Below are 16,791 nucleotides of genomic sequence, written 5' to 3'. Positions count from 1 at the left end.
CAGAGACAACCTTCATCTGAACCCAGTGGGAGCTCAGGGAAACACATTGTGCTGATTAGGCAGCATCTTTTCTCCTCTCAGCCGTTTTAAAAACCCATCACAATCACCTGCATGAAAAGACAAACAGTTTAGGAAGGTCATTTTATATTTAGTAAGCTACAAATATTAAACAGCAGCTTCAAACTGCACATGTAAACTGTTGTTTTTTTTTTTTTGTTTTTTAAACAAAAGACCACGACTGAAGACGAAGATTTGTAGGGCGACGATCAAAACTCTGCATCTGACATCACCAGCCTGACTCCTCGTGTGATAAATCCACTGTCACTGGCCACTTTGTTAGGTACAGCTCTTCAACCGAGTGCTGATGCAAACAGCAAATCAGCCAATAACATGGTAGCTCCAAGCATTTAGGCATCTATAGATGTAGAGAAGAAAACATAATCCAGAGGGTGGGAGAGGGAGGATTTCAAATGGCTGTTTGTTGTAACCAAGGTGACAAGTGCAGCATGTCAAACCTTGAAGCAGCTGGGCTACAGCAGCAGAAAACCAAGCAAGATGCGACTCCTTTCAGAGCAGGAAGCTGATGCATATAAAATTTTTTATTTTTTATTTGTACTCGTCTCCTGACTGATACCTTGTAAAATGTGTAGTTATCATCTTTTTTAAAAGTCTGCTTTTAAATTCAGCTTTCAACCCAGTAATTGTATCTTAATTAAAAAGATACATTTATAAATGAAGCTTTGTAACTCTGTGAACTAAATCCTTAGATTAAAAAAAATACAAATATCAACAAGAACAGGTCAATCAGATTTACTATAATTAATGACAGATTCAAAGTTAAGCTGCTGTATTTAATAACAATGTAATTAAAGCTCATTTTTAACAATGACCTAATGAAATTAGGTGAAACTGAAAATGATTTTAAATGAGATGCAAATAATTATGCTTCCAGCCCTTTTCTTTACCTATCAGTGATGAGCACCGTGAAGAACCACACAAAGAAAAGCAGCTCACTTTTATTATTTTATATTATTTTTTTTTAATAAATCAAAAGCTCTTTGGCTGTTATCTACAGCAAATGCAGGACCCTCCTAGAAATTAATACAATAATAATAATACAATAAATGAATCACTGCCACTTCAAATGTGGGTGGGGGAGATTTCAGCTGATGAACAAAAAGCAGCAGATCTCTCCATCCTGCGCTTTATTGTCACAAAAACACGCCCACACACGTCACCGGCTCGCACTGTCTGCTTTTCTGGAAGGTTTAAAAGAAATTCATGACAATGATTTCCAATATTCCAACAACTTCTTGTATTAAAATAACCACAGATATTTGATAAAAAACTTGCACAGCCACAACAGCTTAAAAAAAAAAAAAGAGACACCGACATCCTCACAGTGGATTTAAATTAAATAAGTGAATTAAAAACCCGTCAACCTGCAGAGTTTCCCTCACCTCGCTCACATGAGACGGCTTAAAAGCCCCTGAATATTAGCAGCTCGGCTGTGAATCACTGCCGGGCAACGCTGATCAATTTAAGCCCATCAAGGTTCCTCATTATATCTCCATTTTCTCTTCTAAGAACCTGACTATTAATACATCTCTGAACAGAAGTGGAGTGAAAATTTAACATTTTTAAATTAAATGTCAACCAGGCTAATGCATCTTTAATAACCGCTGCTCCTTCCTAATCCTACGCCTTCTGTCCGCCTCGCTCCACAACCCGACACGCTGAAAACAAACCAACATTCAGGGTGATTTTTGGTGAGGAGAGGGGTTGTTATCTTTTCCCTCCCCACTTCCATTCAAATCAAATCCAGCACATTTCTGCAGCTGCCTCTGGTCTGGGGTGCTATCAGCGCTCTCCACCGGCGGCCTCTGAATGAGGGGAGACGCGTCTCCTCCGAGGATGGAGCGAGTGTCTCCCTGAGATTACTCTCATCCCCCAATTTCTTTTGCTTAAATACTTTAAAAACCCAGTAGATGAGTTGGTTGGAAGATACAAAACCACACTAATCCTCCCGTCTACTGACGGACCGCCGGACTGAAAAGGGAGAGGAGGAAGAGGAAGGACATTACTGCAGACGGATAAACCTGAACACAGGTGTCAGCTGGAAAAGCTGAAAGAGCCCTGGGATGTTTTCAGGTTTTTTGATCTGTTTAGAGAGAACCGAGCGACATTTCGGGTGCAAAATGTTGTGACCAAATAAAAGAAAGCAGGATTTTCTTGAACATGAAGCAAAGAAAAATGTGCCTCAGATCAAACCCAAAGTCTCTTCTGTTGCAATATAAAATGCAATATCTGCAGGACTTAATCCATCCATCAGAAGTGAAGCACAAGTCTCAGACTAATCCTTTGTGTCTCTGCTCTAAAAGCTCTAAACTCAAAGCAAGTTCTTTAATTGTCTAAATTCAGTTTTCATACTGACGGACAAAAACCTGCCAGCTCTTTGTTCTTCCCGTGTCTGCGTAAGGAAAACGCAGACACGGGAACGCCATCACATGTTAATTAGCACTTGTCAGACCAGCACAGGGAGCGATGGTTTACAGCGTGCCCACACACCCACACTGCGTCCACTGCAAGATGGCTGCCTGGCCACTTCACAGCCCACACCAACGTGTTTCCACACACCCAGAGGTTTCCCAAATCCATACGTCCACATTCATCTGCATAATGAGGAAAAGTGGTTTCCTTATCAACAGAGAGTACGATTTCCAAGGCTTCAAGGAGTCATTATTGTATACAAAGTCAAATAATTCAAACTTTTCTGCCACCTGGGTGTAATGCTTTGCTTATGGCATAAGGTTCTGGTCCTCACTGAGGGTGTTTTTACACCCGACTGTCTGGTTGAATCAGTTCGATTGTTACATTTTCTGCTGGTGTGGTTCGCTTTCATACTAAACCTTTTAAAACACCTGTTCACCCCCTCGCCTGTAGTAGCGCTGTACTATAGTCCACTGAAGGAAATGACACAAAAACTTCAGAAGAAGACAGAAGAGCAACTTCCTTCTTCACAAAATGTAGACAAAATGGAGTGGCATCAGATTTTAGCCGTTATAGGATTTCTCTTAAATCTCTGGCAAAAGTCTACGAGTCATTTCTTCCGCTATCATTAGGCTAATTGCCTTTGTTTCAGTTGCATTTACCCAGAATGCCCTGCGCTGTAGTCCACTTCCTGCTTTTGGAGCAGCCTGCGGTCCGACTCGCATTCACATATGCATTCAAACTGCACCAGAGTCCACTTCAACAAAAGACCAAAATTTTTAGGCGGACCAGAATTAGATTTTTTGGTCCGCATCAGAGTTTGTGCATTCACACCTCCCCCAAACAAACCAGACTTTCTTGGAAAACGAACCAGAGTCTGACTAAAGTAGATTAAACAAGTCTGTTGTGAATGAACCCTAATGGTTTGAAACCAATGCTGCTTTCTGGTTTCTAAAAAAATCTGATCTGCAGTCTCTGATTTTATCTGATTCAAGTTTTATAAAAGACAGTGACATATAAGAGACAGATGCGAGTAGAGGCCGTAGGCTGAATCCATCAGGAAAAAAACTGCATAAATTATTTTTAAAAACACTGTGAATTCTGTTGGCTGATGAATTTATAGGCTGAAATCTTAGGTTTAATTTTGATGCATTCATGGACACAGATGAATAAAATCTGACTTTGTTCAGCGTCTAAGCAGCTGGTTTCTGATTCAAGCCTAAATGTAATTAATTCCGATCTCCGGACGATTGAACTGAACTTTGGTTTGTATTGCTGGATATAAACATCAGGCTAATATCAAGCTAACTCATCAGGAGAGCTCAGCTGACAAGAAGGAACTATAAATGTTGTTGTGTTTTTTTTTTACTTCCAAGTTCCAGTCCAGGCATCATTAAACGATTGTCAACTTATATACTGGTACTTCTTTACCAGAATAACACAGCATCTATTATCTTCATCATTAATTTGAAACTCCTCTACTTGTCTTAGTCTAAATATGTCTAAAGGTAGCCAAAATATATCGTCTGTCTTGTTTTATTTTTATCTCTGCGTGATGAAAACAAAAGGATGACAGTGATCCCAGTCCCCATCGCGACTCATACCATCAAAAAAGACAGAAAAATGAGAGATATAGCAATACTAGAGTTTCTCTTCCATAGCAGCAGAATCATTAATCCCTAGTCACACATTTTCTTTTCTTTTTTTTGCATTTTGCTGCAGAGGCCACACAGAGAGTTTGTCAGAAACATAAAACAAATTTATGGAATTTAATAATCCTAAATTAAATTGTGTGTTCCACATAATTGCAAGTTTGCATCACATTCAAATAAATGAAGTCTCACTGACAGATGGGGATGGGGGAATCATGGTTGGGGGGCACAGTAGAGTTGAAAAGTCCTGGGTTTGAATCCTGGCTTGGGTTTTTTCAGCATTTGGTTTGCATATCCATTACAAGAGGTCAGTGACACTTTAAGCAATATTTTTTGACTGGATAGTGACTATTTAAAACAAAACGTAGAGGGGGGGGAAAAAAACTTACACAGGTCTTCCTGTGAGGCTGGTGTGAACATGCTGCTGGAAATCCGGGTACTTGGACGCCAGGTAGGCGAAGTCCGGAGGTTTGTCCTTGTATCGGTTCCGAGGATGCATAGATTTATTGAGAGCCATGGCGATAATCCTAGTGTCCAACAATAACACACAAACAAACACAAGCAGATATTACCCCCATAAATTTTTGGTATTTATTTTAAAACTACAAACAACAGAAAGCATTGCCATTCAGAGGAAAACTAGTGTTCTTCTACTGACTGGAAAAGTCAGTATTGATATTATATTTTCAGATCTTTCAGTCCAAAAACTAACTGCAGTAAACACAAACTCACACAGAAGCTAACTTTGAGAGCCAACCAACTATGACCAACCAAACATCCGGTTTCTGTACCTATTTGGATGAACAGCGGCTTAATCTCGTTGTTAGCAGTATTTCAACTCCGGCGCTGAAATATTAAATGCAACAGAAGATCAAACTGCTCACGTTGTTCAAACGTTTCTCTCTTTCCTGAACGCCTTCCAACGTCACGCTGCTGCGCGTTGACGTCATCGACGCGTTCCAGACGTCGTATTTCTTTCTCGGATCTTCCCAAAGTATTTAATCCTTTCCATTTTCACAGAACAAACGTTATTCATTGAGCGCTGCTGGTATTTTATATGAAAGACGATTAGTGTCTAATTTAGAGAGAGAACGGGAAATTATCAGTATCAGAAATACTTTAAGATTTTTTTTTTATTTTTTTTTTCAAAAAGGAATTTCTATTAAGGTAATCCGTGAGTATGAAAAACCTTTGTCAGATGTTGAAATGTTATACTTTGACTCTAACAGACAGGAATGTGTCATCCATACCCCAAAATAAAGGTCAGTAGTCCAACCTAATACTGAAATTTTCTATAAATAACCTAGAAAGTCCAGAATTAAGCCACTTCACAATGTGCAACATTACTTGAAAAGATTATTGTTCACAAAAGAGCTAATCTGATTCAACTTAACCAAACCAGCAAAATGTTAAATTGTCTAAATGTGATGAAGTGGTGAAGACCTATCCCAAAAACTTTCAAGGGACTCTTACCTGTAGAGGAGAAAATAGAACAATTTTTGAAAAGTTCTCTAACAAAAAAATGCATGTCACACTCAGTCTATGACTTATAATCTTAAACTTCGAGTGGCATTTTCAGCCTCTTCTTGGCTAAAATTCAGCTCTCATTGTGATTTGCATAGGCCAATGTAACAGATTCTGCAAATTTGTACGTTTGCATTAAAGACATGCAGTCTTTTCAGCATGAAAGACTGCAGGAAGTCCCAGACCATCATGGTTCCACCATTGTGCTTCACAAGACAGTTTCATTAACTACATTTAATCATAACTTTAATATTAAAACTTTTCTTGCTATTCAATATGTATTGATCTTCCAGTACAGAAATACAATGAAAATAGTCTTTTTAAAAACCGTAATGAACATATTGCTCAATAAAGGAAAAAAACAAAAACAAAAAAAAAAAAAACCCATCACATTTAGTGGCTTCAATGGAGAAACACAAAGCCATTATTTCAGCCTGGATGGGTATCAAATTCAGATATTTGGTCAATAACTGATCATAGTGCAGATTTGGAGACTCCACATCAGCAGTTCTTTAATCTGCTCCAACAATCTCATCTCCATCTTGAATATCTTCTCAAAAGTCAAGACGTTACAACAAAGTAAAAAAATAAATAAAAAGCAGGACACACAAATGCAGATTTTTTTTTTCCTTTTATTATATCGCAAACAATAATGACATCCAGGTATTGTTAACAGTTTACTGTGTGAAGAGTGAGACCGTAGTGGCAAAAACATCATGAGCTCTCCTGTAAGGAGCTTATTGTGCAGAATGCAGCCCTCCGATGTGGTTCGACAGGCAGCTCAGAGGACACAGAGACCTGCGGCTGGCGGACGACCTGCAGGCTTTCAAAAGGTCGCCTGTTGGTCGCTTCGTGCCGAGCCACGGCAGCACAGGGATTACTTAGGACCTGCGAATGGCAAAACTGGATTTTCCTCAAACACTTGCATAAAACATCGTCAGCAGCAGCTGTTTTAGAGGGGATTGTTTTCTTAACTGACTTATTAAAAAATAAAAGAGCACACATCAGCCCGACCTCTGGATAACCAACTTCCTTGAATAAAAGCAAGGAAGGGAAAAGCATTTTCCAGCTTTTATTGTGAAGGTCTGGCATGTCATAGCGTGATCTGGAGGAGAACTCCCATATCCAAAAGGCCGGAACAAAAACGAGGTTCTTTATTTATTTATTTTTTTCTTTTTCAGAGATAAACCAGATTGTACAGACAAACGTCTTAATTTTTGGCTTCAGCTCGCACATTTAACACATCGTGCCGAATTGAACTACAAAGCCCAACTGCTTCCCTCTTCACCACATTTTGGACAGAGTAAACGGCTTAGAGGGGCGGGGGAAAAAAAAAAAACAAACCAGAGGGAGTATCGAGAGTAAAATTCCCTGAAAGAGATCATTTCTCCTTTTGGGGGCATACTTAGTCTGCCACAATCCGGCTGCATATACAGAAAAAGAAAAACAAAAACAGAATCACACACGACAAATCAACCTTCCTACAAACCAAACGACAGAGCTGTCTGAACGCAACAAGCCAGTCAGAGACCAATCATTTTAGGAAGGAGCATTATGGATCTGTGCCTACTTCTTTAGTTTCCGGATTTAAAACATAAAAAAGAGGCAAATCAGCACAATTCATCAAGCTCCCACACTACGGTTACTTCAATCGATCAAATCGGTTCAATACGAAGGCTTTGGGGTTTCCGACAGCTCTGCGTCCGGATGCAGGTCTTGCATGCAGCTGCGCTACATCGACCGGTCACGAAAGGCTCACGGCGGCCACTTCAGCGAAAGCAGCAGATCACCACGTCCAGCACACAGGCAAGGAGGGAAACTTGCCAAAAAAGTAGCAACAAGTCAAGCGGTGCGGCTCCTTAATTAGCAGAGCTGGAATGGACAGGCTCGTCAGAAACTAGTAGAGGCTTATATTCGTCTCAACATCATTAAACTTTTAACAGCATCTTCAGTGAAAAACGGGGGATGAGTAGGATTAATGAAAACACCTTTAAAGGACAAAGTTAGAGAGAGAAAAGGGTTGAAAGAGTGGAGTGGCTTTGCTTTTCAGTCTGAATGTTTGAGGAGAGCCACTCAGCTCGTTTGTGTGAATGTGCTGCGGTCTAAGGGGCTTTCACGTCGCGAGCCAATCTCATATGTACAAATTTATATTTCCTATTCCTTTTTTTTTTTTTCTCAAAATCATTCTTAATCTTAAGAATTTATTCAAAAATTAAAGATCTTTGCACATCTCATATCAAACCGGGGAGCTGGGCTTCGCTTTAATCATCATGCCTTCGTTTCTCTTCCTGAATATTTAAACGTCTTGCGTTTACTTCCTCTAGTGGCACCACAGGACAGCACCTTTGCATGCTTTCCAACTCTGCTTTAGCTGAGCGATTTAAAAAAAAAAAAAAAAAAAAAGGGAGAAAGAGATGATAAAACTCAGCTCAAAACAAGCTACAAAAAGCGAGCCCACCCAGATCTTCAAGGTGCGATTCTTGGACTCTGCTCAGGTGCTGCACAAAGCTTTGCACTGCGACTTAAAAAAAAAACAACAACAAAAAAAGCCACTTATGTTGAAAAGAGATAATTTATCTAAAGCCCAGCAGCGGTTTATGTGGTCCCCCTAAGAGAAGAGTACAAAGCTGTTCAATCCCCCCAGGTCCAAGGACGACGGTATGAAACATTTGTATATATTTATATGTATATATATATATATACATACAAGCTGTTAAAACGTTACCTAGCTCCACATGTAGAGAAATGGTACGCACACTCGAGAAGTGATGTTATAAAGCTACAGATTGGGTCAATAACAACGCCCCGCCAGACGTCTCTTTGCATCATAATTTGCTCCTCCTGCCTCATTTCTCAAACCCAACTAGGCACCGACAGACTACAACAGTGAAGGAGAGGAAACAGAAAAAAAACCTAAATAAAAAAATAGACAAAATAAATCTTAGACATAAAGACACTGTCATTTCTTAAATTATCAGTTTTTAGTGCCCTACGTTTTTTATTTTTTTATTTTTATTTTTTACACCATCTGCCTTCAGTTGGTCGGTAAGGCTGCAGGAACAGACGCTCAGCCCCGTCGTGTTAAACCTATGGTACTTCTAGACAACGTTATGTATGCAAATTTACAGTATACAATTTTGGATTACCATGCAAGAATACTTTTTTTGTGTGTAACATTTAATAGCTCGATCTACATCCAGGAATAATTTACACAGAAGGACAAGAAGTTATCGGACCAGAGAGCGCTAAGGGTGGATAACCGCGGTGGTGAGTGCAGCCAGGAGGAGGCGAAGATGTGCGGGGGTGGGGGGGACGAGGTGAGGTGGGGTAAGAGGCGGGGAATCGAAGGGGAATGGGGGGGCGGGGGGTTCAGAGGAGCATCAAGGGTAATGAGGTTGGCGGTCCAGTCCTCCCAGGTCCGAATCAGCGACACTCCCATACTTTTACTGTTTGATCTACGCTGCCAGTGACCACGAAGGGCGCAGCCCTGTGGAAATCTGGAAAACAAACAAGAAGGACTTTCAAAATAAAGCGCACATAAACAGAAACTAATGCAGCAGGACATACGAGAATATTCCTCTTCAAGATAAAATGAACAACATGGTTCAAAAAGCTAATTGGACCTCAACAGATTGATGATTACAAAGGTTATTTGAGAAAAAGAATCCTATATCCCACTTATTGGCATAGAGTAACATGGTGCAGCTCCTCCCCCACTTGCTGCTGAGCACTGCTGGTCAGCTAGCTGCAACAAGTATACTTTTTACTCTCTTACAAGACAGACCTTTACAAAGTAAACAAGCACAATCTGTTTAAAGCTACAGGCTCTACAAAGTGCAGTCAGGCTAATTAAACAGCTAATTTCAGCCTGTTTTACTCGTAGTAGTCTGAAAAAAGCAAAATGCCAAAAAGGATTAACTTAGGTTAATTTGAATGACATTTTTTTTTTTAGTTGTAACAGTAATATTTGTTGCATTTTTGTTTAAAATAAATCAATTAGATTATGTCAAAGATTTTTACATAAACATTTTAGAGCTCATATCCCGATAACGTAAAACTGTCGTATTTTTAGTCAAGATTTTCATAACGTGAGAATCTTGTAAAGCACCTCAGTATGCAGTGCTAGGAAAACCTGCGATACGCAATAATTCTGGTAAATGCAGAGCCAAATATTTTTGATATCTTTTGGGTCAACCAAGATTTGGAGGGTGTGGGGGGGAGGACTTGCTATTAGTGAAACTGGAACAACTGCACAAAAGTGACACATTAAAGGCCACGTCTTTAAGAGGTCAAAGTGCAGCTTACCCAGAGAGGTAACAAAGTGTTCGTGGGCACTCAGGGTTTTCATGCAGCGCTTGTTCTTGTAGTCCCAGATCCTTAAGGTCTTGTCATCCGCACAGCTCACTATAAACTTTCCTCCAGGGTGGAAGAGGATGCCACGCACCCAGTTATCATGTCCAACCTGAGAGACAGACAAAGGCTGATGTAGCTTCCACCTAAATTCATCCTGTTCATGAATATGGATCATTTAATGTTAGAATAAGGTGACCCTTACCAGTGTCATAAGGCACATCCCAGTGCTTACGTCCCACATCTTTATAGTTTTGTCTCTGGAGCCAGACAGCAGAAAAGGCCCGGGCTTTCCACTCTTCTTACTCTACATAAACACACACACAAAAAAAAAAAAGTCAGTCATGTGAGTAGTTCATTGTTTTCCACCAGAAGATAAAGAAAATTTTTACCTGCAAACAAGATTATACATCAACTTTAAATCAAAACCTTCAGGATTTAAACTCAACAATAGCTGCTGACATTTACACACACACACTACAAAAGTCATGAAGCACTACATCCGACAAAACGCACATATACAACAAATCTGGACTTCATAGAATAGTGGCAAAAAGGGAGACGTTGTTGAAAGAAGCTTTAAGTAGCTTAATTTACATCAAACTCTGTAAAAAAAACAGAGGAAACATGTGGAAATGTGTAGTATGGTTTGATAAGACCAAAACTAATCTTGTACAGCATCCAAAATAGAGAAGGCGAAAAAGGGAAATAATAAAAAAAAAAGCAGATCACCCTAACACACCACCTACACAGTAAACATGGTGGTGGTGGCATGATGCTCTGGGACAACTTTCAGAAGATGAAATTTGAACACACATCAAATCAAACTGAGTCTTTCAGAGAAGTTGCACAGAACAAAGTCCAACGATTTCTGCTGCTTCATATGGAAAAGCGGCAGAGACACAACTCAAGAGTTTAAAAACGTCTATGCAGCTCAACAGAAAGAGCAGACAAATAAGCTTATTTATGTAATTAGTTTAGACTAAATCTAAGAGTGTGCCAACTCAACTCCATCACTGCACTGAATCTAAGGCATTACAAAGAAAAAAACAAAACAAACATCTTCCAAGCCAGAGAGCACATGTTGGTCTGGAACAACAGCTGCAAGAAAAACACTATTTTAATCCGTCAAGGTTACGATTGGACACACTGCAGATCACAAGGCACGATGGGGAGCCTGATCTGACCGGAGGCCATGAGGTTCTTCTCTCAGTTCATCCCAACACCACCTTCATTCCCGGCTGCTGGCTTCGCGTGGAAATCAGCCTCAGCAGCGGCGACGTTATACGCTCTACCGACGTGTCATTGATGGCGGAGGAAGAGCGCAGGTGGTCTGAAGGTGATAATGCGACGCGGCGTGAAAACGTCACTGCGTCTCGGGACCCAGCCATGAGTTTACCTCTTAGATCTGCCTTAACTCGACGAGCCCGATCGGTCTCAGGAGGTGATTGGAGCACAAGGCTGAACAAAGATTGTCTGATATCTCTGCCAATTAACCACCGAGGTGATTGGTAGAGAGTTTTGCAAATGTGTCTCCAGCAGCACCGATTCACCACTCTAATCTCATACTGGCTGCTTTGTCTGCTCTCCCACCACCTGACAAGCCGCTGCAAAACAGACGCCGCTAAATGCAACGTGAGCTGCAAAACTAATAAAGGACAGGCTGCACCAGTTTATTCAAAACAGATGATCATCAACCAGCTAATGGCTGCAACCAATGACTAATCAATCCTGTTAAAAAAAAAAACGGCGCAAATTTTTCCATTTAAGCTCATTTATTTTAAAGATTAGAAATACAAAGAAATAATTCAACTCCTGTTTTAAATAAGAAAAAGACATTTTATTGCCTACATAGCAGTAACTTGGCATTCCTGTAGAGAACTCTTGATCATTTGAAGCAAAGAAAACATCTTCCGCTCCAGGGTACTTCAAACATCAGCATGTGAAAAGCTCAGCCCGACCCTAACCTTTGACCCGACAACATACGGTGTAGATCTGTTCATAAATGTTTGGATGAGCTGATTAATCGGGCAGCAAAAGGTGCTTAATGGGAGTTTTGTTGTTTTTTTTTTTTTAAATCAGGTGAAGCTAAAACTCTCCCATTTGAGGAGTTCTGGGTAGATAATATTTACAGACAGGTTTTTTTTTCATCTACATTTTAAAAGCAAAATGTATATATTTTTGTACAGTTTTGGCTTAATTACTACTCTGAAAATGTTGATCTTTCTCCAGCTAGCCTTTCTTGAGTTACAATTACTAACTTATTTCAGTAATCGATGAATCGTTTCAGCCCTACACCAGCTCCTCACCTCAGAGCCTGTGGCGTCTAGGATGGTGGGGTGTGCGCTCTCTGGAGCCCAGGAGATGCACTCCACCACGTGTTCGTGCTCCCGCAGCTCCGCCTTGCACTCTTTGGTGGCCACGACCCAAACGCGGACTGTCTGATCGTTGGAGCAGCTGGCGATCAGCGTGCCGTCCTGGTTGGGCCGCACCATACGAACCCACTCCCTGTGGCCTGTGAAGGTCTTCACACAGTATCTATCGGGGAGGAAATTACTGATGTTAGATCATCAAAGTGGGTGTAAAGCGTAATAACACAAAAATGTTGTGATTCTCGTGCGTTTCAAAATGATTCGTGGATGTTTTGTGTTTTTTCTTTTTTTTCGTACCCAGTTGCCACCTCCCACATTTTGATGGTTTTGTCCCTGGAGGCAGAAACAATGTGATCTCCGTTGGGCATGATGGCTACAGATGAAACATTGTGGTCATGTCCTAAAGAAAAAAAACAACAACAACAAAAACAAACAATAAAATCAACTATCAGCAAGAAACAGGAACATTTAAAACAATAAGTCTTCTTAGAGCTTTGCTAAGCAGTGTTTCTAAGTAATGTGTTAATTTTCTTCACACATCTTCAACACCAAATACTGCAAAGCCAATCGGTGTGGTCGTAATTAGGCAATTAAATGACTAACCAGGCAGACTTTTTTTTTCCCAGAGAGAATAAGAGATGCCTAATTAACTAGACGCTGGGCCGTATTTAAGCTGCTAAACTGATGAGGAAGACGGTAAGTATGTCCTAAAAGGCCAGCTCAAGTGTGTGTGAGTGTGTGTGAGTGCTCACACACGCCGTCAGACTGTGATATAAAGGGGCAGCTACACAGACAAGTGTACTGTGCTGCTGAAGATGATAATTAAACTGCTGTCCAAATAGCAGTAATCCACTTCACCAGTTGGCCTTGTTGGTTTTGTTTTATTAAACAGATGAATTGGTGGTTGGGGGGGGGGTTGTTAGTATATTACAGGAATGAAACCATCCAGCAGACTCTGGATGACAGATTTGTAGAGAAATCAGGTTACAATCCAGTCGATATCTGCAGAAGTTGCAATGGTTTCTGCTTGAACACCAAGTTTGTTCATTACCTTCATTAATATTCACACCTCTTATTCACAAGCAGTTATTAAAGGGCACCTTTAGTAGAGGTTAGACGCAACTGAGCAGGGCCATGTAAACTACACTGCCATAATTCATTTCAGCCTTTAGGATGTTAAAATAGTGAAACGAGCTTAAGGAGCCGTTTAAACAAGGGTGCATTCACACCAGGCCTTTCAGTCTGCTTTAATCAAACTCTTGTTCATTTGCCTAGAAAGTCCGGAGCTGTTATTGCACAATCGGACTCTGATGCAGATTAAAAAAAAAAAAAAAAGAGCAAACTTTCCAAAAACCGGTTAAATCGGCTCGGTTAAAGTGAACTCCGGTGCGGTTTGAATGCAAATGTGACCAAGTGGACCAGAGACCGCTCAACAAACAGGAAGTGGACGACAGCGCAGGTCATTCAGGGTAAATACAACCGAGACAAACGCACAAATCTAGCGCTAACTGGAGAAATGACTCGTCTTTCACAAAGGACGAAAGTAAAACAATACAGCCGCCAAAATCTGACGGCACTCCGTTGTTGCCCCAGCAACCCAATCTCCGATAAGTTGAAGACAATAGATGATAGATGTAGGGTAGAAATTCTGGCATTATGGACACACTGGCTATACTGGACTGAGGTTATGTGCTCACAAATATAAAAATGTGTGTCATCAGCATAAATACACCAGAAGATGTATTGTTTCATAATCTGAATAAGGCGAAACGGAGCCTTGAAGAGAAACCCCACATGATCAATGTTTAATCAGGATGCAAATCCCACAAACTGATCGTCCCTGTAAACGCAGTGAAGTCGCCCTTGGATGGCGTCTGTTGTGACCGTCAGCTTGGTCTGAAGTGACAACAAACAGCCCGTGTGCCACCTGAACACGATGTTCAAGTCAAACAACATTTAGTCAGCAGTGACCTGGAAACAACAACAACAACACTGTGTGCACAGAGAGCCGGAGACAGCTGCTTCGTCCTCTCACCGTGCATGGTCCTGATGCACTCGAAGCCTTGGAAGTCCCACAGTTTGATAGTCATGTCTGCAGAGCAGGACGCCAGCAGCTTGCCAGTCTGGTCGAATGAGATGTCCTGAACAGAATCTGTGTGGCCTTTCAGTGTGCGTTCAAAGTCTCCCGTCTCGTAGTCCCACACCTGCACACACAGTATGGATTGATTATAATTAATTCAATGCACAAAAGCTTTTTCGATTCCTAATGAAAATATAAAAGGCAACACACAAATTAGACGGCCACAATTTGTGTGTCAGAAATATTTTCAACCACTAATGTCACCATTTTCTGAGCTTTGTTCACTAATACAGAGGAGTTCAAATTCATATAATATGAAACTAATCAACTACAATTTAATATGATTTTTTTTTATAAATTAATGTGAAACAAATCAGTTTGTTATTATTAAAGAAGTGCTTGATAAAAGCCGTCAGACCGTTTGTTGTGCTAAGTCTGGCACCGCCAACTGGACTGCAGACAGAATATGGTGTGAACAGTGAAGAGCCTGATTCTTTAGCCTGAGAGAGCTGTTCAGTCTGTGGCTTTTGAGCAGACAGACGGTTTGTCACAGGATAAACCTTCCTCTGGTCCCTCTCTTGGGGGTGAGGGGATTCTGGGCAGACGGTGACAGGAGACGTCCCCCCCTCCCCCCCTTCCTTCGCAGTGCTCGCTCTGAAGGAAGCTACAGATGGCCAGGAGGTGCAAAGTGCAGAGGGGGGAAATGTGTTTCTACAGCACGTTGCATTATTCATCAGTAGCTTCTGAGCTATAAAAGCTCTGCTTGTAGAGCTGCAGTTTTACGCCTTCTAAAAAATGTGTAATACTACAGTGGAAATAGCTTTCATCTTAATTCAAAAACAAATTCAATTAGCCCTTTAGGGAATACAAACTAAGTTAGATTCTGTGCCTAACTTAGTTTAGGCACAGAATCTAACAGATTAACAGATCTACAAGGTTTCCCCCAGAAAGCTTGTTAAGCCGGTGGTTGGGCGCGATGGAAGTCATTCATCGAGCGACCAGTCGTGTTTTTGAGCTAAACGGACAGAAAATTTTAAAAATATCACTTGATAGTCATGTGTTATTGATAGATTGGAAGATTAATACCTGGACACCAACTATAAAGTCTTAATAAATGCAAACATTAAAAAAAAACTTAAATAAATAAGCAATGCTTAACCTGGTGGGGGCACAAATAAAACCTGGTGGCCCGCCAGGCTTATAATACACTGGGGGAAACCCTGGATCTATGTTGAACATGATACGTGATGTTAAGAACCGGGACTTCAGCACATTAATTTTAATTAATTGCTTAGATTTAATACGTAACAAAATTTTATGGACTTAATCAAAACTTTAATTAGACCAGATTTACAGAGTGAAGGCAAAAATATAAAACTCAAGTTGGATAATCCATTGATTGGAAAAATATTAGTGAGCTGCTACAGAGTTACCATCCTGGCTGCTTCTCCATCAGTAAAATATGTCCTGGTAGGTTTGGGTCATTGTGGATTGATCATCGCTCCAAGTTTAGAATATTGTTTTATAATCTAACCCTGTCTTAAATTGGTCATCAATTCCCTGATCTGTCTGGTCTTCAGGTTTTTACTGAGGAGAAATTACACACACCGGTGTTAGTCACAGAAAAAGGTGTGGAACAAATGCATAATACTTGAGGTTTTTATTTTTTTAAATATCTGAAAAAAACATTTCATTTTCCTTCCACATCACATTTAGGAACAACGTTTAGTCTGGAGGTTGTAATGTGACAAAATATGAATACTTCTGGACAGAACTGCAAGTCACTCCAAAATAAACAATATTAGCTTCTTAACTATGCATTTATAATGTGCCGTCTTGGTAAACTCAAGATTTCCAAGTTAATAAAATGTAAGTTTAAATAAACTGTTGAAATGATGTGTTGCATGCTTTTATGTTTGCAGGTCAGTTTGTTACCTGTAGAGTTAACCAACTAAGCAGTGCCATTCCTTTAATCTCTCTGTTCTGGCTCAGTGAAAACCAACATGTGTTTTTCTGTCCGTTTCTAACAAAACAAGTCTGTGTGTTTGAAAATGTAATGGAGCTCTTAAGGTGGAAAGTAGGACACAGTCAGGTCTAACAACAGGGAGAAAAGGTAAGCAAGGAAAGACGAGCAGAGAAGCAGGGCTGAATTCGTAAATTAGAGTCGGAGCCTGACTGCTCCTAGGGGACGGACAGCTGAAGGTGGGTACTCATGGTGGGACGGTTAATGGTTTAAGTGGAAGATAAATTAGCCAGGACGCTGAGAGGCGGGGTGTAGAGGGGGGGATCACTGTGCCAAAACGCGGAGGAAAAGATCCCTGCT

General features: G+C 40.6%; 2 protein-coding genes across 4 annotated transcripts in view; both read right to left on the bottom strand.

The window, feature by feature from the left end:
- mettl16 (methyltransferase 16, N6-methyladenosine) overlaps positions 1–5,118 on the bottom strand; it is a 33,120-nt gene extending 28,002 nt beyond the window's left edge. The window contains exons 1-2 of one of the 3 annotated variants that reach the window (XM_015048523.1): positions 5,027–5,118; positions 4,532–4,676 (exon numbers count right to left, since the gene is read on the bottom strand). In XM_015048523.1, coding sequence (XP_014904009.1) covers positions 4,532–4,659 — 128 coding nt within the window. In that variant the 5' untranslated portion in view covers positions 4,660–4,676; positions 5,027–5,118. Of the gene's footprint in view, positions 1–4,531; positions 4,677–4,933 lie in introns of all 3 variants that reach the window. The other 2 variants (XM_015048521.1, XM_015048522.1) reach the window with 2 other exon arrangements.
- Positions 5,119–8,670: 3,552 nt separating this feature from the next.
- The window catches only part of LOC106957236 (lissencephaly-1 homolog), a 32,062-nt gene continuing 23,941 nt past the window's right edge, over positions 8,671–16,791 (bottom strand). Inside the window, exons 6-11 of the mRNA XM_015048497.1 lie at positions 14,424–14,592; positions 12,686–12,788; positions 12,326–12,554; positions 10,222–10,323; positions 9,972–10,128; positions 8,671–9,163 (exon numbers count right to left, since the gene is read on the bottom strand). Coding sequence (XP_014903983.1) covers positions 9,090–9,163; positions 9,972–10,128; positions 10,222–10,323; positions 12,326–12,554; positions 12,686–12,788; positions 14,424–14,592 — 834 coding nt within the window. The 3' untranslated portion in view covers positions 8,671–9,089. The remainder of the gene's footprint in view (positions 9,164–9,971; positions 10,129–10,221; positions 10,324–12,325; positions 12,555–12,685; positions 12,789–14,423; positions 14,593–16,791) is intronic.

Source organism: Poecilia latipinna, unplaced genomic scaffold (genome assembly GCF_001443285.1).
Source record: "Poecilia latipinna isolate Pla-1442-1.1 unplaced genomic scaffold, P_latipinna-1.0 Scaffold889, whole genome shotgun sequence".
Lineage (NCBI taxonomy): Eukaryota > Metazoa > Chordata > Actinopteri > Cyprinodontiformes > Poeciliidae > Poecilia > Poecilia latipinna.
This window is presented reverse-complemented; position numbering and strand designations above follow the sequence as displayed.